This window comes from Bombus huntii, chromosome 9, assembly GCF_024542735.1.
Source record: "Bombus huntii isolate Logan2020A chromosome 9, iyBomHunt1.1, whole genome shotgun sequence".
Classification (NCBI taxonomy): domain Eukaryota; kingdom Metazoa; phylum Arthropoda; class Insecta; order Hymenoptera; family Apidae; genus Bombus; species Bombus huntii.
Genome location: NC_066246.1, coordinates 4,812,064 through 4,838,787, shown reverse-complemented (window position 1 = coordinate 4,838,787; position 26,724 = coordinate 4,812,064). Strand labels below are relative to the sequence as shown.

General features: G+C 48.7%; 1 protein-coding gene across 8 annotated transcripts in view; it reads right to left on the bottom strand.

The window, feature by feature from the left end:
* Positions 1-26,454, bottom strand: part of LOC126869416 (sodium/potassium/calcium exchanger Nckx30C) — a 51,638-nt gene extending 25,184 nt beyond the window's left edge. For 3 of the 8 annotated variants that reach the window (XR_007690924.1, XR_007690925.1, XM_050625914.1), the window contains exons 1-3: positions 25,413-26,454; positions 18,247-18,270; positions 6,571-6,847 (exon numbers count right to left, since the gene is read on the bottom strand). Coding sequence is in view for 6 of the 8 variants with exons in the window: in XM_050625914.1 (XP_050481871.1) it covers positions 6,571-6,847; positions 18,247-18,270; positions 25,413-26,318 (1,207 nt within the window). In the remaining 2 variants the exon portion in view is untranslated. The remainder of the gene's footprint in view (positions 1-6,570; positions 6,848-18,246; positions 18,271-25,412) is intronic. The other 5 variants (XM_050625916.1, XM_050625915.1, XM_050625917.1 and 2 more) reach the window with 5 other exon arrangements.
* Positions 26,455-26,724: the final 270 nt, after the last annotated feature.

Here is a 26,724-nt window from a genome sequence, read left to right as displayed (position 1 = left end):
CGAAGAAAAGGCCGCGAGGTAAAGGAAGAAGACGTAATTCGGCGATTAGCTTGGACCAATCGCGTGTGCCCGTGCTGATGGTACTAGGTCAAAGGGGGAAAAAAGCTGTAGCGAGTGGCCTTCGTTCTCGAAACTGGAAACGTGGCGAGAAAATAAAGGCGTAGAGCCGTCGGCGAGAAGTCGGTCCGCGATGAAAGTATCGACCCTTGGGTCGCCTCGAGCGAGATGGAAAAGTATAAGGTAGAAGAATACGCGAAAGGGAGGGATTCGTCCGCGATGGAGAGCGAGATAAAGGAAGGAGGAGGTGCCTATCGGGTTTCGAGCTGTTAAGGTCCGATAATTTTGTTTACCCTTTGCGTTTTCTACCTTCCTCGAGCGGTATAATCGTTCGCGTAGAAAAAGTACAAAGACACGGTAAAAATAGAAAGAAAGAAAAGAGAGGAAGAGAAATCGTTCAAAGGAAGAGCCACGATTAGAGAAAGAAATCAACGACGCTGCATTTGATAAATTACAGTTAATGGCTGGCGATACGAATCACGGGAAAGGAAGCCTCGTGAAAGAGCGAGTATCGCGAATAAAAGAGCGTTAACAAACTTCCGAGTGGTAGAATCTTGTTAATTTCTTTATTGTAGACGAATTAAGACGCGGAGAAACGGCGGGATATTCGCGTTCTCCGACCGGCGATGGAAATTTTCGAGCGAGACAAAAGAAGAGGCAAAGAGAGAGAGAGAGAGAGAGAGAGAGAGAGAGGGAGAAGGGAGGAACGACGAATCAAGTAGAATAATCCCGTGCGGGTCGGCCCAAGTGCTACCTATTAACCTACAAAGCTCGATCAGCCTAGGTTTGTTAGCGGACGCGTTTCGGTTTTGAGGACAATTAAATCGAAGCGGAGCAGCACCGCTTTTCCAACTGGCAATTGGCGAAGGAGGACACGAGACAGGCATTTGATCGAGCACGGACCGATCGTTTGGAAAGCAAACAAGTGCTTTCGCTCGTGAAACACCGAAATGGCCTGTGTATAATAGGTATACGGAGAAAGGACGTTGGATGAAGCGATCGTTAAGAACGGAGATATAGATCGGTGTCCTTCGCGCAGCCATAAACCCGTCTCCTAGATAGAACGAATATCTTCGCGTTCGTCAGATGGCGAGATAGCGTTCGTCGCGTGGCAGAAGGTCAGCGACGAAGAAGGACAAGGTAGCGCGACTTTCTCCATCTCGTAGCTACGGAGACAATTTCATCCGAACCGAGCAACAATTTCATTGCACTCGTTTTCTTTTCCTTTCTTTTCTTCTTGGTTTCCCGACGTGACGGCGGAGAACCGTGATACGAGCGAAAGGGACGCGTAGAAGAAACTAACGGAGGAAAGTGGAAAGTTTACCGAGAAAAACAAGTTGCATCGATAGCCCCGAGAAGAGACGGCAGACGACGCGACGGCGTCGTTTGAACGTTCCGTTCTCCTCCGAGTAAGTTTGTATTGTACGTTCGGTACGGCGGAACGACTGCCAGATCGAGGGCCATTAAGTACGTTAACGAGGCAGCGATGCGAGATCCGATGAAAAGAGCGATCGTCGTTTCTCGACGGCGTGGCGTACGTTTCAATAACTTTGTCTTGTCTCGGCTGCTAATCTGCCATTAAATCCAGAACGACCAACGTTGGAAGATAACGAGTTCCGTTGTCTTCCGGTGTCGTTCGGCAAATTATCCAGAAAATTAAGCCCAGCTTCGAGTATCGCCATACCAATTTTCCCTCGGCTTTCATTTACAGCAGCGAAAATTGGTTTCTGCGAAGGGTACAACGGCGAGAGAAAAGGAAGCTATAATTTCCACGCGGGAAGTTGTATGCGTGCGCTGTAGCGCGGTGTTCAAGGTGAAAAAAACAACAACGAAATCCAATTTTAACTCTCGTCGGAGTAACTGGAAGATACTGTGCGCCAAACTGCTCGCAACTCGAGATAGCGCGATATTGGCTAAATATTATCCAGCGAATACGAGATAAGAGATGCACGAGATACACGTGATATTCCACCGAAAAGTAGCGTAACATCGAAGCTACGGGAAGCTTCGATCGATATCGTTCGCTCGAGCCCTTTTCAACGGTGTCAGATTCTCGCAAGGGTTCTTGCGTGTAAAGGATTAGACGCGGCTAACGGATAATTGTAATGCAAAAGCTGACGTGATTGATGACTCGTGGTTGGCTCAACCTCCATCTGCGAAGGTCACCTCGATTTCTTCGCTCGACTTTCCATATCGAACACGGGATACCTCAGCCGATGTAATTCTTTCGCGATTCTTCCTTCTAATTTCTCCGGCGCACAGATACGAGCGCGTACATACTTTCCGGTTTTTTCTTGTATTCTGTTTTTCTCTTTTTTTTATATATATATATATCAGGCAAGATAAGGGAGGAACGCGAACGAGAAACGGGGGGAGGACGAGGTTGACATTTAGGACAAACTCGAGAAACGTTCTTCTGTAAATAGAACGAAGACTATAAACTATAAACCGAGAGTACCACGGGAATTAAGCCTAAGTGTGACGAGACGTTAACCACGGGAGACGAGTTCGAAAATAAAGACGGGCAGAGGGATTAAAGCAACGCGGTCCAATTTGTTAATATCGTTCCTAACGGAGATGGGTAATCGTGACTGCACCTCGGGGAACGCGAGCGATGGGAGGATGAGGATTTTCGATAAAATGACTCCGAGCTATATAGAAACGTCACAGGGGATTTCGATTGGCCTTTCGCCACGATGCCGCTCATCTGCCTCGTATTCTCTGCAAGTTATTAAAAAACCTAACGAACCTGCTTGCGCCACGTTCATTATAAATAACGCGTTCAATTGGGACGAGATTCGAAGCGGATGTTGATGTCGATGTGGACGACGACGACGACGACGACGACGACGAGTGACGTACGAAGAGTGCTACTTCGGAGAAAACCACTCAAACGAGACGACTAAGCTCTGCACGTTAAATACGTACGTGGGAACGAGCCTCGTTATAGATGGCCCGACCTGTCAATTTACTAAAAACTATCGCTGCTATTTCGGTGCATTTTCCTTATTGCTATGAGATCGTTTAACGACGACGGAACAAATTTCCACGTCTTCGTTCTCGCTCACGTAGGACGAACAATGGGAACGCGATATCTATAAAAGCACGTCGCGCGATCTATCGTTCCATCCTCTTTCGAGTTTCCAACTTGTTTTGGAAAATGTCGCTGCTGAGAAAGAAATCGTATCGCTCGAGGACACTCGGGAAGAAACTCGATAAAGCGAAACCGTGTAGGCACCTCGGATATCTGATAGGTGGGACGCGGTATCGCCGCGTCGTTGAACGAAATCGCGCTCGTTTACGAACGAAGGGCTCGGCCACGAGTCGAGCAAACGACGTTTAAAGTATTTCCGCGAGCGGGAACGAGTAGAGCGGTGAGTGGAATCTTTCAGGAAGGATAGTTGAATATTATCTGGTGTAGCGGTGCAAGGTGATGTCTGGATGACGTTAAAGGCCCGCAGCTAAAGGAAGGGAAAAGGAAGGCGAGCCCCAAGTGTGGATTCGCTAGTTACGATCGATACGCGCCGCTTTCTAGGTCAGGGTCCCGATACATACTCGCCACTCACCGCTACTCAGAGATACATGCTGAAAACGCGTCCCGCAAATTCATTCGAAGCCAACCATCCGGCTTTTCCCGTGTTCCCACAAAACGCTCGCAGTCGACGCTGCAGTTCTCATTCTCGTCGTGATCGTCGTTGCCATTGCCGTCGCTTCCCCTTTTTTGCTCGTGTTTCACTAACTCGCGAGTGGAAAAATCGTCGGAAAGAGGAAGAAAAGGACGCAGGATCGAAGCAGAGAGCGAATCAGGGACGAGAAAAGTAGGTGGCTGTTTCTCAAACGCGCCATGGAAGAAGCGTGTTCGTCGGTACACGTACGCACCGACTGGAATATCGAAGGGAAATCGTGTATCGGCTGTTTGTCACGCGATCGAGATTAACGACGTCCTTTCGTGGGCGTGTTCTCTCGATCGGCGGAAGATAAAGAGGAGAAGAAAAGGAGAACGAAAACGCGAAGATATATAGCGACGATCGACAGATTTAAACGAGAATGCGGGATAAAGCTGCGGAGAGGAATTATTGCTTAAAATAACGTTCGCGATAACGAGTGTCTTGATCTCCTACCCTTAGGCTAGGCTAACTACCATTATTTTCAGCAACATCGACGAGAGCGTCCGGTTAGACAGAACGATCCTATGTGCGGTGTTCTCGAACGTTATATACGCGCGGCCACTGTTAAGTTACAACGAGGCCATCCGGGGATCCACGCGAAAGAGTCGTCTAATTGATGATCGCCCTTTTCTTTCCATACGCGCGTGACCTGACCCATTTATATAAGCGACTCCGGTACACGTAGGTGCACGGGCCGAAAATCAATTTCAACGTCGAGATTATCGGGGAGTTACCCCTTCTGGATTAAGATTCCTATCGATCACGCCAACCGCGATCTTTCCCTCACTCCAGTTTTGTTACGTTCGCCGATTAACAAACGCCCGTCCAGACACTCGTACAAATTTCATCGGCTGGCTCGCGGCCGAAAATGCACGCGATCCGTCCTCCGACACGCGGAGCGAAGCGGAGCCGAGCGGCCAAGCGTAACGATTATTCGCCACGGTGACGGGGAGTTATCGATCGATCGATCGGAATTTCACGCGGGATGGCTGTAAAAGAATTTACGATGTTCGTTTCGCGAGATGTCAGGAACACGATCGCCCCTTTTACAACGACGATAAACGAAACCGGACTGTCTTTGTCAAACTTGCTGCGAGAACGTTTACAGAGGCTTTTCCGTCGAACGGCTCGTATTTCCCTCCTAATTTCTAGGTCAATCGGCCGCTCTAATCTCTCCGATCTATACCGATCTACGCGCGAGAAAAGAGAACGCCAGTTTGGGGGGAGGAGGAGGAGGAGGAGGAGGAGGAGGTTAGAAACGTCACGAGAATGCGATACGCGGAATCACAACGGTAATTACCTTTCGCCCGTGAGATTTCGAATCAGTCGCGAAAAAATACACGGTCCGATTCTCGGAACGACGTTCACCGTTTTATCTGTCGTTATTATACGTACAGCGTGAAACATGGACGGCGCAATGAAAAATAGTATCCTGGATTGGATTTTTTCCCGCGATGAGGCCACGCTCTATAAATACGTACAAAGGACAGAGGGCCGGAGTAACGAGCACGTTTTCTCATTTATTTACCAGTCATCGTCGAAACGTCGCATTAGCGTTTAATCTGTCGTTCCTATCGCTAGTCGATACGCTGATAGATGCGTATCTACTCCAGTGTCATAGTTGTTATTCTGTCTCAAGGTTTTTGGCGATCCGATAGCAAAAAGAGGAAACGCCACGTTGGTTGCATCGCTTCGCCGCGAAGCTTATTCGACGATCGCGTAACGAGTAACGTCTGATCGTGACGACAGTCGTTCTACTGATCTCTAAGTGATACGTGCATCCAATGGTTGTATCGTACGCAGGCTCCTAGGCACGACGTGCACGACATTGAACTTCTCGTGAGCTCGTTATCGTCGAGTACTCGCAACGTTTAATTACTTGGTCCGACGCAACGGTACACAGTGATCGGTCATGCAACAAACCAGTACAGCTAGATGGACAATTACGCAAATGCTACTATTCGATTTGCCGCGTGTTTCCCAAACCGTAGACCGTAGATGGAGGAAAGAAAAGAAGGAAATGTTTTTCACGGAACGTAAAGATGTCGGGGGGTCGGCGGCGAGAGAGAAAAATAGAATGGCATCTGTATGTAGGTTAAACGAGTTACGAGCGCAAAGTCTCTGGAACGACTTGCTTCGGATTTGAATATATTTCAATTGGGATTTTAAAATTCGTTCCATCATCCGCTTAATGATATTCATCCATACGGCTACCAGTTAATTAACGAAGTTAGTTTGGGAAACCGTTTGATAACACGGAACTACCTCTACAATTACAGACACTACCGTGGAACTCTACGTATTTCGATATTTTCCGAATCGCTTTTCGATGTTTCGTGACCGAAAGAAACGTTCCCCGATGCGTTACACTCCGGGTTAAGGATTACGGGCTTGACCTGCCTGTCGATAGAAAGAAGGAAAGAGGCTGAAAGAATGCCGTCCCGGAGATCTTCGTAAGCATACCCGTGACTCTACATTTAAAAGCACTTTATCCGACAGAGCTCTCCGAAGGTTTGCGGTTCGTCGCGATGTTTCAACCGCGGATTTCCATTGCCGCGAAACCAGACCACTGCCGAGCGTTTACGACGTTCGTGCCAGGAAAATTACCCGAATCTCGTCGAAACTCGTAAAACACCAACGTCGTTTCGATTACGCGACTACCGGTTTCTCTACCGGGTTCCGCTTAAAAGTCTTGGCCGCGAGAGTATGGTCCGATTGTTCGATCGTAGGACGTCTAAAAAGAAAGAAAACTATGGCTAAAATATAACGACTACCAGCTAAGAGCGTGCTGTCAGCGCTAAGGCAAAGCGGCAAGCGAGAGTGATAGAGTGTGGAGTTGGTATACCGGCGCGGGACTGACCGTCGTGGAGCGGATCGATCGTGTGGATCATAAGCTGTAGCAAGCCGTGCCTGAACTTGGCGTGGCTCTCCCTGGAATGAGACGAGGAGCCACCGAGGGCTGCCTGCTCGCAGCCCTGTCCGGCCGTGCCACCGGCACCACTGCTGCTGCCACCTCTGCTGCTGCACCCGGCCTCTCCACCCGCCGGTATGCCGCTGCTTCCGCATGCACCCGACACGCCACCCACGCTCGTCTCGCTACTGTTCGTCGCGTTCGGATGCTGCTGGAACACACACGTCATTTCGTCTCTCAATACAACATCGATCTCCTTCTTTCATCCGTTTCTTACACTTTTCCTTATCATACTGTTTTTTTATCGCTTTTCTGTTTTTTTTTTAATTTTTACTTGTCTGTTTCATATTTTCTTTTTTTTTTATTATTATTACACTCGGTTGTTATAACAGCCGCAATTCGTCGTCGTTCACTGGGCCATCCTTTAGCCCGACTACCCGATACCCCGTGTTTACGAACGGTGCTTCAGATTCGACTACGGATCAATCGGAGCGCTCTGCTCCTGTCTTACCTACGCTTCCGATCACCCTCGTGGCTTCGATGCCTCCGATTCCAGCGAACTCGGACGATATCTATACTCGGCAGACTTTGGGATCGATGACTTTACCAAATAACACAGAAGTACACGTTATCGAGGCGATCGCGTGTCTAAAATTTGCTCACGCCATCCTGTTGGAAAGTCGAAAAAACATTGTCCCTGTAAAAAGCTGCAGATCTTTCGCAGGCTGGAAATTGCAGCTAATCAAAGTGCTACCCACGTCGTTATCCACTAGACACGTTAACGAGATTAGACAATCGACGCGCTTCTACGTTCCTATTCAAATCGACGTTTCGCCAGACAATGAAGATCGTAGGGGACTGAGATCTCTAAAGCAGCAGAGACATATGCGCGAAGCAACTCGAGCGTCACTCGCGTTCCAACATGTTCGAACATATAGACGCGCGTTCGAGCGATCGCGTAGAATGACGCGCGTCTTCATCCGCGACACAGTTTCTTTCGCTCGTTTTTATTCCCTCCCTTTGCCTGTCCTTTTCGAGGCCGCAAACGTATGACTAGTAGAATGACTTTTCTCGTCTACTATGCATGAAACGTTAAGGGATACTCGACGTGCAACTCCCTCGAATTCCTCGCTTTCACGATGCTCCCGGGTGGTCGACTAACGCGCTTTGGCCACGGATCGCGAGTGTCGCGTCTATTGCTTCCAGTCTGATACACAAAGTTCCTGTCCTTTTGTTCGTTGAGACGCGAGTGAATCGAGGTTACAGAGGCAGCCGCGACTTAACCGCGCAACAATAAGCGCATCGCGAATTAGCGAAACGATTTCCGAACAATAGTCTATTCGATTTCCTGCAGTTATCCTCGACCACGTACAGTTAGACATTCCTAAGAAGATGTACTAACGATGCCGACGATATCCTACTCGTTTTTCCATCGTTCGATAAACAATGACGTTAATAGGATACAGACTCTGTTCTTCGCGTTCTACCCGACAGATCGATCTGTCGAGAACGATACGGAAGAGGAGGAGTAACGAAGAAGAGGAAGAAGAAGAAGAATGGGTGGCCGATCGAAGAACGAGAGCCACCATGAATAAATAAAGAGGCGGAAAATACGCGACACGTTGACGCGATGAAAAGTAATTTCGCACGGGCGAAAAATATCCAGAGGCGATGAAACCGGGATCGTCGAGGGACGAAGACGGAAAAGGTGGTTGAAACAACCGTGATCGAATAAATACGAGATGTACTTCTTCGTCCTCCTTCCGTTGCCCTGCCTCGTATCCTCGCCTCCAATTTCTTTTCAAATTCGAGAAACGCTCGCGTCTCTATTAGTCCCTCTGTCGCTGTTACCTGTTACGTCGTACAAGGGTTGCCCGATGTTTACGAATTCGTCAAGGGTCGTGTTTTCCGCGCGCATACTCGCGACGTAGTTTGCACAGAACCGACGAGATGAGCGCGCACACTCCACGGAACGAGATAATGATGCGGTGTAGCCGACGCGTATAAGCTGGATAGCTCGTAATTCCGCGACGTCGCACTGCATCCCGTTGCGTTTGCCAATTACGTTTCCACCCTGGTCGCAGATGATTGTTCCGCCTATACTGCCGGCAGCTGTTTTTCCCCGCTTAATAGTTGCTGCTTGCTGGATGCGAATGATCAGGCGGATCGGAATGGATGTCGATTGGGACGAGGTTGGTTAGGTCGACGTCGTTGGGAAGAGCGAGCGGAACTTCGTGATATGGTTTTCCGTGAAAGGAACGAGAATCTTAAATTTGAAGGCGCGTCGCCGACAAGTTTCGCTCAGGAGCCGCCAGACGGGTCTGGGAAAGCTCGTTAACGAAGCGTTTGAATTGAATTTCCCTCCTCAATTATCATTGACTATCGTCCGATCTTTGATTCGAGGACTTTCTCTCTGTCTCTTTTTATCATCTGCCGTAGCGAATTCCCAGTTTCTCACGATATACGCGTTGAGAAGAAATACAACCGTTCGAAATTTTCTTTGCGTCTGCTCGTGTTTCTCTTCCCCCTAACGATAGGTGCGTGTAGCTTCTTTATACAAGGCGCAGAAAACGAGCAACGCGGTTCTATTTTCCTTTACGATTTGTGGCGAGCTGCAGAGTTCGAAATGGTTTCAACGTTGATAGAGGTGGAATTGTTAGTGGCTACCCAAAGATGACACGGATAAACGCAGACAGTCGTGTAACCGAAGCTGCGAGTGCCATATTTCCGCTTAGCCGTCAACTCTGTCGTCGGAGTACGTCTTTATGTGTGCGGGTATGTGTCTGTGTGGCTGGTTGTCATATCGCGTCGACGAGGTAATGAACTTTGTAATTAACGAGATGGACTACGAGGACCGCAACGCATCCCTTCACGCGCGAGCATCTAGAAGACTGAAACCGTAACCGAGTAACGAAATCACAGACGAAATATAACAATAATAACAAGGGAAATGCGCGCGTGACTCGGTTTATAAATTCTTTCTCGGCGGGTCTGCGTGATTTTCACTAGAATGGTTTTATTTGAAAATTCCTGATTTAATAATTATTCCGGGCAACAATTGCTGCCGTGCTGAATCGTGTCGGAATTTAATGACGGTATTTGCGCTACCAAAGATGCGGTTCGTTTGAAAATCAATAATATCAGAGTTTACTTTGGCTTCGCGAGCGCCACAGTGGAATATTCAATTTTCTTTCCAGCGAAATCCACGCTAACTGCAAACGGTGTAATCTCTCGTCACAGATTCGCCTGCGATTCGTCGCGAATCGCGTTTTCCAGTTCGCTGGACCGCTTGGTAGTAGCGAGTCACCTTCGAGACCAAGACTATTTCAACGTTGCGTGAATTGTGATCCATTGGTGAAATGAGAAACGGTTAAATAATGTACGAGGTGAAGCAAATGGACGAGGAATTACGTAGCCGTGTCGAACGAGACCGCCGCGATATTTTTGAAATCGCGTCAGTCAAAACTCGTAACTTTCGTTAGCAGACAGTCCAGCAAGAGGAAGGAAAAACGCGAGCGAGAGCAAAGAGAGTTCGTTTCCTCGCGTCTATCACCGAGGCCCACTTTCCGCTAAAAAGTACCCTCGACTAAAAGTTCTGTTGACTCGTCGAGAGTTTCGTTGCGTCTAAAATCACGATGCCTGTTCGCTCAACTTTCTCTCCTGTCGTCCTCTCAATTGTACGGAGCAGCGGTTCCGAACCTTTCGCTAGTTTCCGTTAAATAATTCTTTCGTTATCGCGACTTTGCCCAGACTTCGCTCAAAATTTCAATCTCGTCGATAAAATATTCGTCGACTGTTCATCGACGACTCGTAAATTTCTAGAGAAGAGATTTATCGTAAATAAATAGGAGATAAAATACTTCTTATTCAAACGATATCATAGTAACTTGCCGGTGACGGACACTTCGTGGTCCCCCGTGTCCGTCACAGGTTAAGAACCGCTGATACAGAGCGTTCTATTAGGTTGCCCGAAAAGTTTCTTTCGTTTTATAAGGAAATTATCGATGCACAACATTTTCTGTTTTATATTATTTTATCGAATTACGCATGGTTCATTTTGTTCTACCAAAATAAGGATCACAAGGTTCGACAGATTAGATTTCATGTTTGTATAAAGATGCATCGTTGTAAAAGACGTGTCTGTAAAAGAAAGACACTTTTCCGACAACTTAATATAATCCCTTCCAAACGACGAAGATCTCTCGATAACTGCGCTTGATCAGCCACGCTTCTCGTACATTTCTCGTGCGATTCATGGGACCGCATTAAGTCGATCGTTTGCACGGTCGCGAGACGACAGGACCAAAGAATTCGTAGGATTTACGCGGGGAAAACAGTTGCCGAAACTGGCGCGGAACGGCACTGCTTTCGACAGAGGAAATTTCTTAGCGGACCCGTGCCAACGGAGCAGACGTCCTTCGATTTCCAGCCAGTGAGCCTGCGGCGATATTTGCTCGCGTTGTTAAAAATTGCACGAGTTCGTTCGGGTTAAAGGGCTTCTAGTGGAACAGCAGTGGGTCGAGTGACGGAAACCGACGCGACGTCGCGAACTCTCCGCCGAGCTTCGGGGCATCGTGGCCAAAAAATTGGTAAAAGCACCGCCTGCAAGCTTTCGCATTCGCCAAGAACTACTTCGTGTCGTCCGAGACGAATCTTCGCCGACTAAGCGGATTTAAATTTAGCCATCGAGCGCCAAAAGAGACGGCAGGTGTTAAATATTTATCAATCGCGAAATTCCGAGGAAAAACTGGCGGAGAAACGACGACACGGTACGAGTCGGTCGTCATCGACGAGTTTTATCGCGACCTTTGTGTACATCCGCCGCAAACTGCCGCGGGAAGGAGGTTCGCTGCAGAAAATCCAGCGTCTCCCTCAAACGGAGAAAGCAGCTACGAAGAAACGCAGAGTAGTTTTCCTCCGCGACCATAAATACTGGCCGCCGTGCCGGTATATTTGCTAAAGAAAATGTCGGTGAGGTAAGAAGGTTCGCGAGGAAGCGTCTCGATCGAGTAAAATACGACGCGCCCTGTCGAGACGAAATAACCAGCCGCGTACACGCGTACGCACACGATAGAATAGGACACGCGAACGAGCACAGAATCGAAGAATAATAAATAGAGCGGAATAATATTCGGCAGACGTATCGTGACGCGTCGTATTCATCTGGAAATATAGGAAAATCAACCCCTAGTCGCGGATGGTGTATCATGGAAATGGGCGTGGCTTTTGTTGTCGTACCGTTTTCTGGTTGGTGCGTACACGATACACGGAATGAAAAACGGCCAATTGATATTGTTAATTGGAAACCGCTACCATGTGGATGTACGTCGAACGGGCTGACTGTGAGTTGCGCGTTTGCACGATCGCGTGCTAAGTTAAGCGCACGAGAGGCGGGTAAGCTGCTTACTCGAGCCGCTGACAAATTTATACGAGTTAGCACGATCGCTGTGCTCGTACGTCGATCGAGCACTCTTTCGTTTTCCTTCGAAATTTCTTCAGGATAACCCGAGCTCTGCTTGTGTCGTAAATGGCTTGCTATTTCGAGACGCGGCCAATTCGTCGGTATCGAGTGCGTTTCGTATCGAACGGAGCAAAACACTTGGAAAAATGACCAATTATCGACGAATCGTGAACGAACGAACGGCACTTTTCGATTTTGCCGACGAAAGTAAAAAGCAGAGAGAGAAGCGATCTTTCGGGCTACGCGAGTATCGTGACATTTCGATCGATCTTGTTTAATTCAGCCACGACGGAGGGCCGAAGAATCGTCTGACAAATCACGCGTCAAATTTTTACCCATCGTTTCCGACCATATCGACGATTATCGTTTTCGCGTGGTGGAATCGCCGTCGACGGCCAGTTAAACGCCAGCTGCGCGGCTCGATCGGCAATAGTAATTGAATTTAGAACGGAGAGAGAACCGATTGCCAACTTTCTAATCAAGACGCGCCATCGACGCTGCGAGATCGTTAACGATCGCGGAAATTGACCAATTAACGTCGAACCAGAAGCGGTAGAGCGCGCCGTGACTCGTGTTAGCGGCGCGTGCCGTGTCACGAATATTGCCACGCTGAATTTCCGTCTTTCAAACTTTAACCTACATACGTAATACAGCTTTCCGCCGTGGCCGGTCGCAAACGTCAGCCGGTCGAGTCAGTTTTACGACGCTTTCCAAGCGTTTTCGTGCTACCGGCGCATATTCGCGCTCGTGTGTCCTGCAAACGTTGGGTACCGGCAGCCCTGACCTTGACCCACTTTCGCCGAAAAAAGAAACTGGCAACTCGAGCAGGACGGAAGAGAAGAATAACGGAGAAGTGCGGCGGACAAATGAGTCGGGACGAGATCTCACCGTGCAATTAACGACGGCCATGTATGTGCGCGGTCGTGTATGAATCGTCGACGCTCGACGAGCCAAGGGGATAAACTGAAAAACGAGAAACGGCCCCCAACAAACGAACACGTCGAACCGAAATCTCGTCGATTTATCTGATCGCTTAACGGCGATTTCGTCGTTCAGAGGGTACGGCAACGATCGTATTTAGATGGTGAGACCAGAGCGCGAGCAAACGAAGGAAAACGAGAAGAAAACTCGCGTACATCAACCGCTACGACTAACGATCGATCGCAGGCAGCAGACGCGGTTAATGGCCTGTTACCGATAACAGCGTTATAATTAATTATACGCAACGTCGACTATTCGCTGACAGGGGATGTATAGAAGGAGCAACTGCGAGCAAACTGGGTTGAGCAGATCAAGCAACAGAAATATCGCGTTTTGGCAGCGATGCCGTAATTGCAGCCTGCTATTCGTCTTTATTTCGTCAAAATTTCCTCCGAGACTGTTCCAATTACCAGGAATCCTAGATTCTTCCAGGACGAGCAGAATGGCGGCATGGAAGACGAAACGGAAGCCGGGGAAATCGCGAGGAAAGTTGGAGGCGTGCGAGCGCGTTGCACTGTCGATACGTCGATACGCGCGAAAAACAAGTAGAACGTTTGAAAGGGACAGGCGGCCTGCGAATGTTTGAGCGAATAAAACGAGTATTCCGGTTGCCGCGTACACGCGTTCTCTCCATACACGAGTCCCCCTTCTTTTTCTCTCTTCGTTTTTTCCCCCCTTCCGTCCTTTTTCCTTTTCTTTCGCGCTTTTCTCCCTTTTCACGGCGTAACACGGCCGTTCGAAGGGAAACGGAGTCGCATTGAACGACGGTGTAGGCGTTCGTTTATCGCAGCTGGCAATATTTCAAGAGCGTGCACCGTTAGGCAAATGCGACGAGTAGGCCGAGCGAGTCGGATTCATTCTAACTCGGTTCTTCGTCACATTCGAACAATAGCCAGCTCGGCACACGATTGTCGGCGACATCTTTTCCAACGATTCGCCAAGGACAACGCTGTTTCGAACAAACAAACTTTTCCACCCCGATTTCGAGGGGCGCATCCGCGTTAGATGCGAAAACAATTTGGCCCGCAAATAAACCAGCAAATAAACTCCGACGTGGAAACTGAGATTCGCTTCTGCTGCTAGATATTTACGAGGTAAACGTTCCATTTTTTCCCCCGCGAGCGACATCCCGTCCGCGGGCCATCGATCATATTCGCGAATTTTCTCGCAGGCTCGATCGATTTTCCTCGGCGGAAACCGTGCCGACTCGTCGTTCTTTCGCATTCAACGACGAACCCTTAAGAGATTAAGGCCGTACCTTGGGTATTTCGATGTTTACCGCGCTATTTATGCCTTCGATTTAGCCAGCGGTCGAGCCCACCTCGATAAGAGAGTGGATCCTTGAAATTTTTAACCAGACCTTCGGTCGGAAGGGTCGGTATGGTCGATAAAGCGGTGAGTAACACGCTCGAACAATGGGTGAACTTGAAATTGTCAGCGCAGAGGGTGAAAAATAAAAGGGTTCGGTTGCGTGCCTATGACAGATGTCGTTGGATGACGCAGCACGAGGGGATTTCTCGGCTGTCTATCGAATCCTTTGTTTCGAAAATCGGTTTGACGTAATTGAACGAGAACCGGGGTTAAAATATTTCACCATCGATGGTAAGTAGGTCAAACAGTGGAAAAGTAAGCTACATTGAACGAGCTACTCGAACCTGAATGGGGGCAGGGGCGAGCAATTAGGACGCGAACGAAAAACTTTCTAATTATTTTGTGATCGTTGAAACGAACGATGGAAAAATCGTTAGCTCCAAGGGAAATATAAATAGCCCGTTTCGAAGGATGCGCGTTTTGCCATCGGTGAGCTCACTGCCGTGTCGTTCGCGCCTTTTCTTTCTTAATACGATCGAAATTCTCGAAGCTAGTCGCGATACCATTGAGAAGACAAATGGTGCGTTCGATGGATGACAATGAATCGAGAAGCCTCTTGGTAGCATGAATGGAACGGCGACTAATATTAAAGCATCCGATAGAGAATGTGCGCGTTAAGGCGTATCGAGACTCGCGTGCACTCGAATCGAGGGTTGCCGGAACATTCGTAAATAAATGATCGGCCGGCCGGCTTCGATTCACTGCCGTTGCCTTTTCCTGGCCATTTCCTATCTAGACAAGTTTGCGCGCGATCCTCAGGATTTCCCCTCGTCACTACTTTCAGATACAAGCTTGAAATCTTATCCTTACGTAGTCGTTTCTCGTAGGCCATCCTCGTATAATCGAGAGTCTATCCGATATCGCCTGCACCGATCGATATCATCGGTTTTTAATATATTCGTGTTTCACTTGGCCATCGTCTTTTTCGTAATTGTTCCCTCCGGTCCGGAGAACCTAATGGCCTTTACGGTGGTTTTATAGCTGTAACGAACAAGTGGCACATCCGCGAAACACGAGCGACGACAAAAAGTTATCGTAGGAAAACGTTGCGGTTTTTATCCGCGCCCCGAGCAAATTGGAAACGCAACGGACAAAAGTGGAGCGTTCGGTGACAATCGAAACTTTTACATTACGTTGGATAATATCGCGGTCTATAATTGACGCGACTCGTACGTCAGGACGAACAAACAGTCGTTCGCGATGCGATAAATAGCGCGGTTCGTAGAACGATATAACTGACACCAGCAGAACTTAATGGGACATTAACGCGGGCTAAATCGTCCAGTCCGATAGCGAGGTTCTTAACGCGATCGAACACAGCGCGACAACTTTTTGCACGAGCGACGTCGTTCTGCGGAATTCGAAAATCCTTCGACGAACGAGACGCGTCGCGAAGTACCGCGAAACGCGAGATAAAGCGATCCGTGGTTTCGTAATCGTCGTGTTACGAGCAGAACAGTGGCGATTAAATCAACGCGAGGAAACAACAATATCTGGAGAAACGTTAGCGAAGATTCGCGCTGCTTCGAATGGCTGGAGAAAAAGTATGGCGAAGCGAGAGTTGTCGAGAGAACGTTGGATCGAGCGAGACAAGGAGAAATTAAAAGACGTGGAAACGGAGCGGCGAATCGAACTCCAGAGACTAGTGAATTTCTGCCGGCTCGATTTCTCCGCACGGCGGATAAGATTGTGAAAAAGAAGGAATAACCGTTCCTCTCGTCGTAGTCGTTCGCCAACGTCTCCAAAGAAAGTGGAAGGTTTCGAAGAATCTGCGAGAGACGAAGAAAACGCCTGCGAATGTTTCGAATTGAATTACGATTTCCGTCTCGACAGGATGTTTCAGCGAGCCGCGATAATGGGGTTTATAGCGACGAGCTAGTAAACGTTATTTAAATTCGAGAGAGCCACTCGAGAATGTCGCAGCGGCAAATCAACTTTACACCGACTACGATTACTTTGCTTCGCGAAACTAGCACCGACATTCTCGTCTCTCTTACCGCGGTTCTTACTGAAATATACGTCTACGTATAGCTATGATGGCTTTTCTCGCTAGGGATCGACCATCGGAACCGATAGACCCGCAATTACACAACTTTTACTTCCGACCTAGTTTGCCTTGCCATAGAAAATCACTCGGCGCAACTTTTCTCATATAGAATACGCGATAAAGGACAACAGTGTCGCCTGGATTCTCGCGAATCTTAACGGATAGTTGGTTTCTTCGAGGCAGCTGGGCGATCGGCTACAGGCCGATGATTTATCTCGCTCGAACTAGGTCGATCGTGATCAAATCGAAACATAATTGCGATTTTCCAGGAAAACGAACGCCGCGCTTCCAGGAATATTTCATCGATCAGGCATAGACAATCGGACGTCTAGGAAACCACTTAATTTGGTTATGTACGGGCTCGACCGACCTCGTGAATCATTCACGTTTTTCCTCAAAACATCGGCCGATAGGATTGCAAAAGCGACGAGGGGTGGGGGCGAGATCGCGGTGGAAAACCAGCGTTCGATACTGATTAATTCAATCGGATGATCAGACTTTCAGAAACGCGATTGCTACTTTGCATCGAACGCGTCTCGATTCGTGGAATCTAATCAAAGAGGAACCGATGACGCGGTCGCTACACGGCAAACGCACAAACCCTCTCGTATTAGTTTTCCATGAAATTCTAGCTTCTCTTTAATCAGTTTATTCGTGTACGCGTACATACGCGTGGCTCAATGCGTATACGTAGTTAACGCTGCCGAAACGAGCAACGAACGAAGCGTTCCGATCGGTTAAAATGTCCGTACCTTTGCGCGCCTGTTCAAAGTGGTTTCGAATCGTTCGTAAGTACTTACCAGAGTTACGATGCATATTGTTATGGAACGAGACTCGCGTACTCGCGCAATTTCGACCGATCGAAGCAATTTCTCTTTTTCTTCCCTTTCTTGTTCTCTACGCGTCACTGTCTGGCCGTGTGTAAGCGTAAGTGTCTCTGTCGGTAGATGCGCGCATGTGTGTGTGTGTGTGTGTGTGTGTGTACGTGTCTACGTATCTATTATGCGGAAACGGGGTTGAGGGCGTGGATAAACGATTCTTTTTTGTCGCAGCTGCCACTTCTCATGCGCGGAGCGACCTGGCTGCATCGGTGCATCCTGAATCGACCAAGAGTGCTTGATGAAAGAGAGATAGATCAGAACGCTGCGGCGGCTAAAGTCGAAGGTGACAATGAGGCCGCGCACCGAAATCCCACGAGGGTGAACACACTTTACCCCTTCTACCCTTGAATATCTACGTACGTTGTTACCGCGATACCAATTTTCTTTCCTCGTGGTCTTGGACCTCGCTAATCGTCAGCGAATCTCGCCGATACCATTCGTCGAATCCGTCGATATTATACGATTAACCGTGAAAATAACGCGTGAAATTTCGGTCCAAAAGTGGCGCATCCCTCGCAAGCAAACTCGCACGATAGAGAAACGAGCCGCGAGAGGTCTGCGCGACTTCTGGAACATTCGGTATATAGTTTGATGCTGTTACGAATAAATACATCGATCAAAGGCACATGACGTGGCAAAGTACGAGACACAGAATCATGCATCGCGTCGACGCGTCGGCTGCTCGACTTTCGCGGGGCAGATTCTCGATCGAGGCTGACGTGTTTCTTCGTCGAACAAGGGACGGTCGTAAGTCGAGCAGCCGACGAACAGTGTGTAGAAAGTTTGTCAACGGTCGTGAATAAGAAACGCAGAGGAAATATAGAGATCGTAGAGATAGAGGAAAAAAGAGATAGAGACATGCGACTCACCAATGCCTGGGCGGCGCTCTGGTGCTGCAAGCAAGAAACACCCAGTTACAATCACAGTAACGACAATCGAGTAATTGTTTGTTGATGATTCGTGATTTCGCAAGCGGCACACAATCACACGAGAATGCAGTAATCGCGCAAGCGTTTCACATAGACTTGTGCACAGAGATTACGCGTCGCAAGGAAAGGAAAGAGTATGCGGCGTCGTAAGCTTGGCCGAAGGTCGCCGCTTAATTAGCGAACAGAGGTTGGAGAAAAAGAAACGACGGAACAACTAGAAGTAGAAAAGAAAAGAAAAGAAGAAGAGGAGGAAGAAGAAAAAAAAACAGAGCGGGAAAAAGAAGCGAAATCCTTGAAACTTACTTTCAGTCGTGCAAATAATTGCGACCTTCGATCGATACGACGGCATCTCGTTTCCCGAACGCAGTCTGTTTCGTTTTCTCCTTCGCGACATCTCGCAAGCTTGCAGAGGAAAAGCAGGGAAAGGCTCTTGTCGTCAACCACAACGAGTGTTTGGTTCTGCGGTAATTACGAGGCACGGTGATTGGTCCTGGTGTTCCTGAGGTGTTCGATATACCGATCGACCAAGTAATTGCGTCGCTGATTCGGCGCGGACGATCCATAGAATCAACGGCTTCGCGATTCTCGTTTCGTCGACGCGTTCGCGTGGCGGCGTGTTCGCGCGACCTATCTCGCACGGCTGCATCCAACGTCGCCACGAGAAGATCGAGATGCCTCTGCTCGTCGAAATCCCGCAGTCCGACCACGTTTCTCGCAACTAACACGTTTTTCCTCTTTGAGTCGCGAAGACGCTAACGCAAGCACGAGAATTTGAAGTCGCTCGCGTCGTTCCGCTCGCGAATGCGGCTACAAGTGCGAACTTTTTTCGCTTTTGTCTATTTCTTTATTTGCCTCGTTACCGGGGAAAGGAGTCTTGCCATTAACGTGATAAAAGACCGGTCGAATCTGAAAGAGGAGACGTAAATTGGGCCATCGGGCGGGGCAATGCTTCAAAGTGTCCAAACTACGGATGATTTAGAAAAAAAGAAAACGCCGATGCTGTTAAGACGGATCGATACAGAGCTTGGAAAAAAACCACTCGACGACCATCGCGAATATAATAAATTCCAGGACGAGATACGTATCGATGAGAAAACAACGGACTCGAAGCGCGTAACTCGACGCAACTGCGAGAGAAAATGAAATACGACCCGCCGTTTGCAAGAAACGAAACGAAAGGAGGAAAAAGTACGCGGTGGATTTTGAGTGTTCGACGTTTCGACAGCGTCGACCAGATTACACAGGCATGTTCGAGACGAGCAGGTTTTGCCTCGGGTGCAAGTTTCGCCGCTCAAAGTTTTCCTGCCACTTCCGTCTTTCGATAAGAACGAGGGATTTCTTAACCGCGTATTTCCCCGCGGGAAGAACCTAAATCGGCCTCGTATATATATCGAATCGTATATTCGCCGGGAACGTGACGTAACACCAGAGTCGATCATTTTTGCACGGCTCAAGTTTAATTACGTAGAAGATAAAGGTGGCGGAGGACAACAAAGACCCGAAACGAACTAGTCTCGATCACGGCCGTAACTTTCCTTCGTCAGTGTCTCGCGCATTGAAGAAAATCGGTTCAACTATGACGATGCACGAAATTTAATTAGGAAAAGTTTCAGAATTTCTGCAAGTATCTTCGCGAACGCGTTCCGCTTATTCGTGCCAACGAACATACGTACATCGCGATCCAGCCAAATGACGTTCTCCACTGAGAACGTTTCCTTGCGTTCGACGTACGCTCTACTTGTTAAGTGCGAGACGTTACACAAGTTCTCGATGTTCGATGTTACGAGTTTTCCACGTTTGACGTTCCAGTTTGTCGAAAAATATTAATTAACGCCATCTTTTCGACAAAGAAGTCTTTGATACGGAAAGACTAATATCCGGAAAGTTGACCCGAATTCTTTTGGTCGTTCCGTATAATCGATGTAACCGATCGGAAGTTTCTCGTCTAACCGTAATAACTTCAACGAATCGAACGATAAATCAAAGTAAAGCCGACCGAGTCGTTACCGCGAATCGTCGTTCGATTCGATTCGGCACGATTTGGCCGCGACCATCGCGATTTTTACTCGCATCGCGCGCGACCTTCGACGTTTACGAAAGTTGCCGAGCGATCGAAAACAAACCGACGACTGCGATTTCCCTCTTCGACGGTGAAACAGACGGTGGCGCGTAAATATTTTTCTTTTTCTTTTTTTCTCGCGACCTCCCCTCTCGTCTGCGTCTCCTCCTCTGCCTGTGCTTTCTCGTCGACCTGTTTGCTTTTACGAAAACAAGCGGACGTATCACGACAATTCGGTACGCCAATTTTCGGTACGCGTCGGCTCAATTATCGCAAGCTGCTATCGATCGATCGTCGTACGCGTTTCCGCGTAGGATCGTCTCTGCGAGTAGAGAAGAACGGCACCGAAAGACATCACATTTTTTTTTTTTTTTTTTTGGAAAGCGCGGAAATGTCACTGGTCAAGGTAGCGGAACGAATTTTCCAACCTCGAATCGATATTTCAACAAAAGAATGTCGGCCGCGCATTATCGTTAACCGACGAAAATGCCTTTCTCTTGGATGAAAAACAAGCGACGCTGGTTTGAAACAATTTTTTCCTTTTCCGAGCACCGTTTCCGAACAATCGTCCACCAACCTAACTGGATGCGCGGTTCCGTTCGATTGTTCGCCAAGACTTTTATCTCAATCATTTTATTTACCACCTTGGTCCGTCGAAGGGAGAAAACAATCGACGAAGAAGACCGTTCTCGTAATTGCGGCCGGGTAATTGTGCACGGTACAAAGCGAAACAAACCATAATTCGAACAGCGTCACTTCCGAAGGAAATCTAATCAAAAGTTACGCTTAATTCCAAGAGGTAGGCATCCCTAATTGCAAGGTAAATGAAACTTCCAACTCGTTCGCCCGGTGTGGACAGGGTACCGCGACCGTAAACGTTAATCCCTCGTGTCGAAGTACGATCGTTTCGCGTTAAACTTTGTCCTCGAAAGAACCGTTTGCTCGATAGAAACTGATCGTTCGCGTTAATAGAAAAATCAAGCAATCGGGAGATAACGAACGATATTATGTGTGCTGCGAAGGAAACAGCCGATCGAGACGCGAATGGTAGCCGATATAACGTCAGGAACAGGCTCAGCCGATTGATCGCAAACTCGTTTATCTCGAGAAAATTCTTTCCTTGGTCGGGGACGATCGCAATTTCGTAGACGAATCGACGACTTGTGTTCCCGGCGCGAAACTTTTTACTTCCGAATTCCCCCTGGTCGAGAAACTTTCGAAATTTTCTTTCCCAGGCAAAGTTATCCTCATCAGGAATAGTATTTCTTCCTTTCGTGGAAACATTCGTACGCGCCGTGTTACACTTCGAACGAATCGAGGATTACGAGAGATGCGATTAGCGTGCAATTTGCTGCGCGCCATTTCGCGTACCATAGGCCGCGCCTCGCATTTTACTCTCACGATGGAAATCTCCGCTCCTCCTGTTCGACGCGATGTACGCGACAATCTCGACGTTTTTCAGATGGAAATCGACGCGACTGATTGCGCGTCACCGAAGAAGACCAACGAACGAACAGACCCACGATCGCTACGATTTCTCTCTCGACGTCGTAGATCAAACGCTTCTCCCTTTGATGGAACGACGGTACCAAACATCGTGATAAACGCTCAAGACTCTACGTGGTTCTTTGAACGCACGATTTCGCGTGTTCCCGGCGAGTAAACGTTGTCAGCCGGACAACGAGAGGCCAGACCGTCGGCTAATCATATTATTAGCATCGGTCTGTTTACCGGTCGCTGTCGAAACACTTTAGGTCGGTTCGGTCAATCGGGTTTTGTAGGCAGATTGCTAGCAACTCGAGCGTGCATTTGATCAGCGTACGTACGTTTTATATAACGCAAAGAGAAGGAAGGTGGAGCGTGCACGAGCTCGGCCGTCAGTGGTTGTATATGGTCGTGGCGAGGTTAAGCGTGGAAGGGCCTCTGTCGAATCGATTCGACGATGGGTGGAGGGCCTCAGCACACTGCAATGCCGTAACTTCCCCGAGAAGGAAGATTTCGCGAGGGCAGAAGCACCCGGCGTCCACAACCGGCAAACGATGGAAATGAGATGGACGAGGACGACGAGAGGAAGTACCGATCGGCTTCGGTTAAACCGCTGGCCAACTTTTCTTCTTACAGACTCTTCCGATCGCCCGTCGTTCGAGGAAATTCATCGCGAGGTCGACGATTTAAAACTGCTCGCGAGCCCCTAGCCTTCGCTGTCGAGAGGACTCGTGCGTTAATTAAATCTTTAATCTCTCGATTGCCTGCTCGAACCGCGTCCCGATACGATTTTTGCCTCTCGTTGCCTCGGATGATGTCGGGGCTAAACTTTGCGTGTCTCTCGAAGCAAGATTCCGCGTATTATTTATCCAGTGCTGAACGTTTCATGCGAATTCCCGGTAGTTTGAATAGCAAATCGATCGAGTAATACTTGGTGAAATTTTCGATACGCAAGGCGCACGCTACAGCGTATTGGCAGTCGATTATTCCAGGAAATATGTATATAGAAATAAAGACGAACGCGTGACAATTTTCGTGATGGTATTAAATCGAACGTGGAAATCGGCGAGAGAAGGTAAATTCCGACCGGTGGTTCTATCACTGTACAATTATGCAGTCATTAACGCATCGGGTTTCCGTTTTCAGCAATCACTAATCAATGTCAATAAGAGAATTGTATTTCACACTCTCGATATCGTGTCTGATTGACAGCGGAGTTTCGCTATTCTGCGATATCAACGACACGGAGAATCGCGGTGCGAGAGAGAAAGTGGCCGAATACGAGATTCGCGCGATAGAAACACCGGCTGCGGACAAAGACAAGACGAAGTACGCGTCAGCGTATATGTTAGTTAGCTTATGCTTATAACGTATTTCTATATCGATATACAAGATGGAGGAAATAACCGCGAAACGATCCGATATAAACAGGTGAAATCATGACTAGCTGATTAAAAGCGAGCGCAGAGTTTACGGCCCCGTCTCACGACAGCGAATCATTCGCTTTTGCACGCCGCTGCTGCAGCGATTGCCCCGCCGTTTTATCTAGCACGATCTTGATAACGTAATTAACGTTGTCACAGTCCACGCACACGATCCATCTTCCAGCCGCGTGACAAGCGAAATTTCACACACGATTCTCGGACCGTGTACGGTCGGTAGAAAATCGCTATGAAAATACAATCATCGAGACGAAATATTACGCAACCTTTCCCCATTACAACTCGCGATTCGTCTTTTCGCTTTTCAGTCTGCACGAGACGATAATAACAGCGACACCGATCGCACGACTATCGTTTTTCTAGCTCGTAGTTGCCCGACGATCTTCCGCGTCCATGGACAATCATCGGGTTGCGAAACAAGGACCATGAAGATTCCAGCACGGTCAGATATATGTGCCGTTATCCCAATTCTCAGACAATGTGTGCCGCGTTCCGATCGTTGAATACCGAGAGGAAGCGCGAGGAGACGAAAGACAAAGTTGCGCGATCAGCGGGATACAGTGAGCATAGGCTGTGCACATAGTGGAAATCGTTCGAGCACACCGAAGCGATCGATTTCGAACAGACAATAGAAAAATGTTTTTCGTATCACCCGCGGCATTTCCACGAAGGAAATACCGAACACGGTGAAGCGTGTCCTCTCGATAATCAATTTCCTGCTGATTTGTCCGGAGTTTGAAATCGATCGAGTTTGTTAGCAGTGGAGAATCGGTGGGTGATCGGCGGTTGTTAAAAGGTTCGATCGATAAATCAAAATTCCACCTTCGACGAAGGTAAATTACTCGATCGCGGAGAATTCAATTCGACCGATTGATTTATTCGCGTTTACATCCCGCTTGATCGAGCCATAAATTCCATCCGGCGTTCGCCGTCCGAGTTCACGTCGAAGCGTTCTTTGCCGTACGTGTGACGCGCGTGATCGAGCGTGCATCGTCTAGGATACGACAACGAAGCGAATAACTGGCGGAAGTTTAATCAGACGTAGATAGTCACGGCCGTGGAAGGAATCGATCGCGATCGAAACGCTTAATCGTTTTGTTATGCATAGCGCTCGATCGATCGTCGTCCGACAGAATCTTAACAGACGCGAAACGTACCGAAAGACGCGGAAGAAACGAGATCGACGTTGTTTTCGGTTCGTTGCTTCGCCACTCGTATCCGAAGCCACGTTTCTCTAATTTCGAACTGGATACGCGTGGCAAAGTGTATTAATTAAGCGCGTCGTTGGATGGGGCGCGCGTAATTGGGACATCTTTGGAGCATCGGAATTTTTCGCTTGAATTTCATCGTCGAGATCGACCTTGCGCAAAGTGCGGATATGAAAAGCAACGTGCGATGATTCAAAGTCAAGCATTTACGTCGCAGCGAATTTCTTCATTCATCTGGTTCTCGGAACGAGAGATTTTCGAGGCCGTAGAGTTTTCTTTTCCTATCGGAAATACTAGTGCAGAGCATCGAATAGAACGAATCGATGAGACGAGCGACGTTCGAGCGAGGGATAAAGCGAACCGTTTGAAAATCCTATTCTATTATCTAAAGTACACAGAGGATACGTTCCGTGATACGAAGGAGGATCGGTGCGATCAAAAGCAATCGAGAGATGCGAGAAGAATAGGAGAGAAGAGGCGAACGATAGGGGAGGAAGTAGGATAATAATCGGTAACATGGCCAATGTCGCGACCCCGATGCTCGATCAGGCCGATCATCTGCGACGAGGGGAAGGAAAAGAAAAAAACGCGACCGATAAGAGGGCGAACGTGGTAATGTCCGTAAACGGGACAAAACACCGCCCACGAGTAGCCGTGCGAGTAGGCAAAGTCACGCGACTTTGTTCTAAGGACGGAACGGTGTGGTAGCGAGTAGCGCGATTAAACGGTCGTAGAACGTAGAGAACGTAGGTCGTAGATCGATTCGACGTAATGGAGAAAAATTATGGAAAACACGTAAAGAAGATGGATGACTAGGAGGGAGGATCGGTCTGGGAGTTCTGGTTCGAAAGAGCGTGTATCGCGTTCGTTTCAGTGTGCATACCGCGTTTGCGTTAGAAACAGTGTACATACCGAGGGCATCAGCTGATCGGTAGACCTCACCCGGGTCACCTTGTTCCTGTAGATCACTCTCTTGACCAGCTTTTCCATCGGTTGGTTCCACTTCATGAAGCTCACGTAAGCCAAGTAGAATCCAAAGAGTACGAGGGCCTCGTACCAGTAAATATAATTATCACGGAAGAAATAGATCAGGGTGAGCAGACTGGCGCTATAAAAGGTGCAGTCGCGAAATAGAGGCCACCATGTGAGGGAGAGCACGGTACGCGAGAATATAGCGCACATGCCGATCACGAAGAGAATATTGAAGACGGCCGAACCGACGATGGTGCCGATACCGACGTCGTCGAACGATACGAACACGCCGATTATCGATGTGAAGAGTTCCGGGGCCGAACCGCCGGCCGCCATGAAGGTAGCACCTGCAACGTCGTCGGCGATCTCCAGTTTCTCGATAATCACGTCCAAAGACGGCACGAAGAACTCGTCGCAAACGATCGCCAACGCGACAAACATGTACACCACACCGATTACGTGAAGTATCACGGCACCGCGTCGCCGTTGATGGACGGTGAAGAGATCTTCGGGAAACAGAGGCGCCTTCTCCTCGGTCATGTTACCGCCGACCTTCTTATGATGGTGATGATGGATGGTACTGTTGTATCCGTCCTCCGCGTGTGCATCGAACTCATCGTAGTTGCCGTTCGTTAAGACGGTACCATTCACCGTGTGCACGTAGAAGGGCGTAGTTGTCGTGCTGGTGCTCGTCTGCAGAATGATCGGATTGTTCGGTGCTGGCCTGTGTCCCTCGGTTGGCGCGGGACCGATCGCTAGGGTCAGTAGAGCCGAGGCCAGTACCGCAACCGCGAATCGGCGCCTCCTTCTCCAACATGTACGTCGATCGCCGCCTGTCACGATCATCGTCGTCGGTGGTGTTGCTGGTGCTGGTATCTTGCACCCTCGAGGACGTTCGCCGTCGTTAGCGAGTCCACCGTCCTCCTCCTCCTTCTCCTCCTTCGTCTTCTTCTTCTCCGTCCACCTCCTCCTCCTCTCCTCCGTCCTCCACCACCTCTCTGGCTTCCGCCGCCGCCGCCTCCTCCACCACCACCACCACCTCCTCCGCCGGCACCACCTCCACCTCCTCCACCACCTTCTTCTGCGTGTCGTATCGTGTCGCGGCGCGGAGGGTGTACGCCAGCAGAGGTACCCTACTAAGGCTGGGTCATGTTGAAACACCGAGGAGCTGCTCTCGCATGCTCCTCCACCTTCGATGGCTCCCTTCGACGAGTGGACCTACCTTTTACTTTTCCTTTTTCCTCTTTGTTAT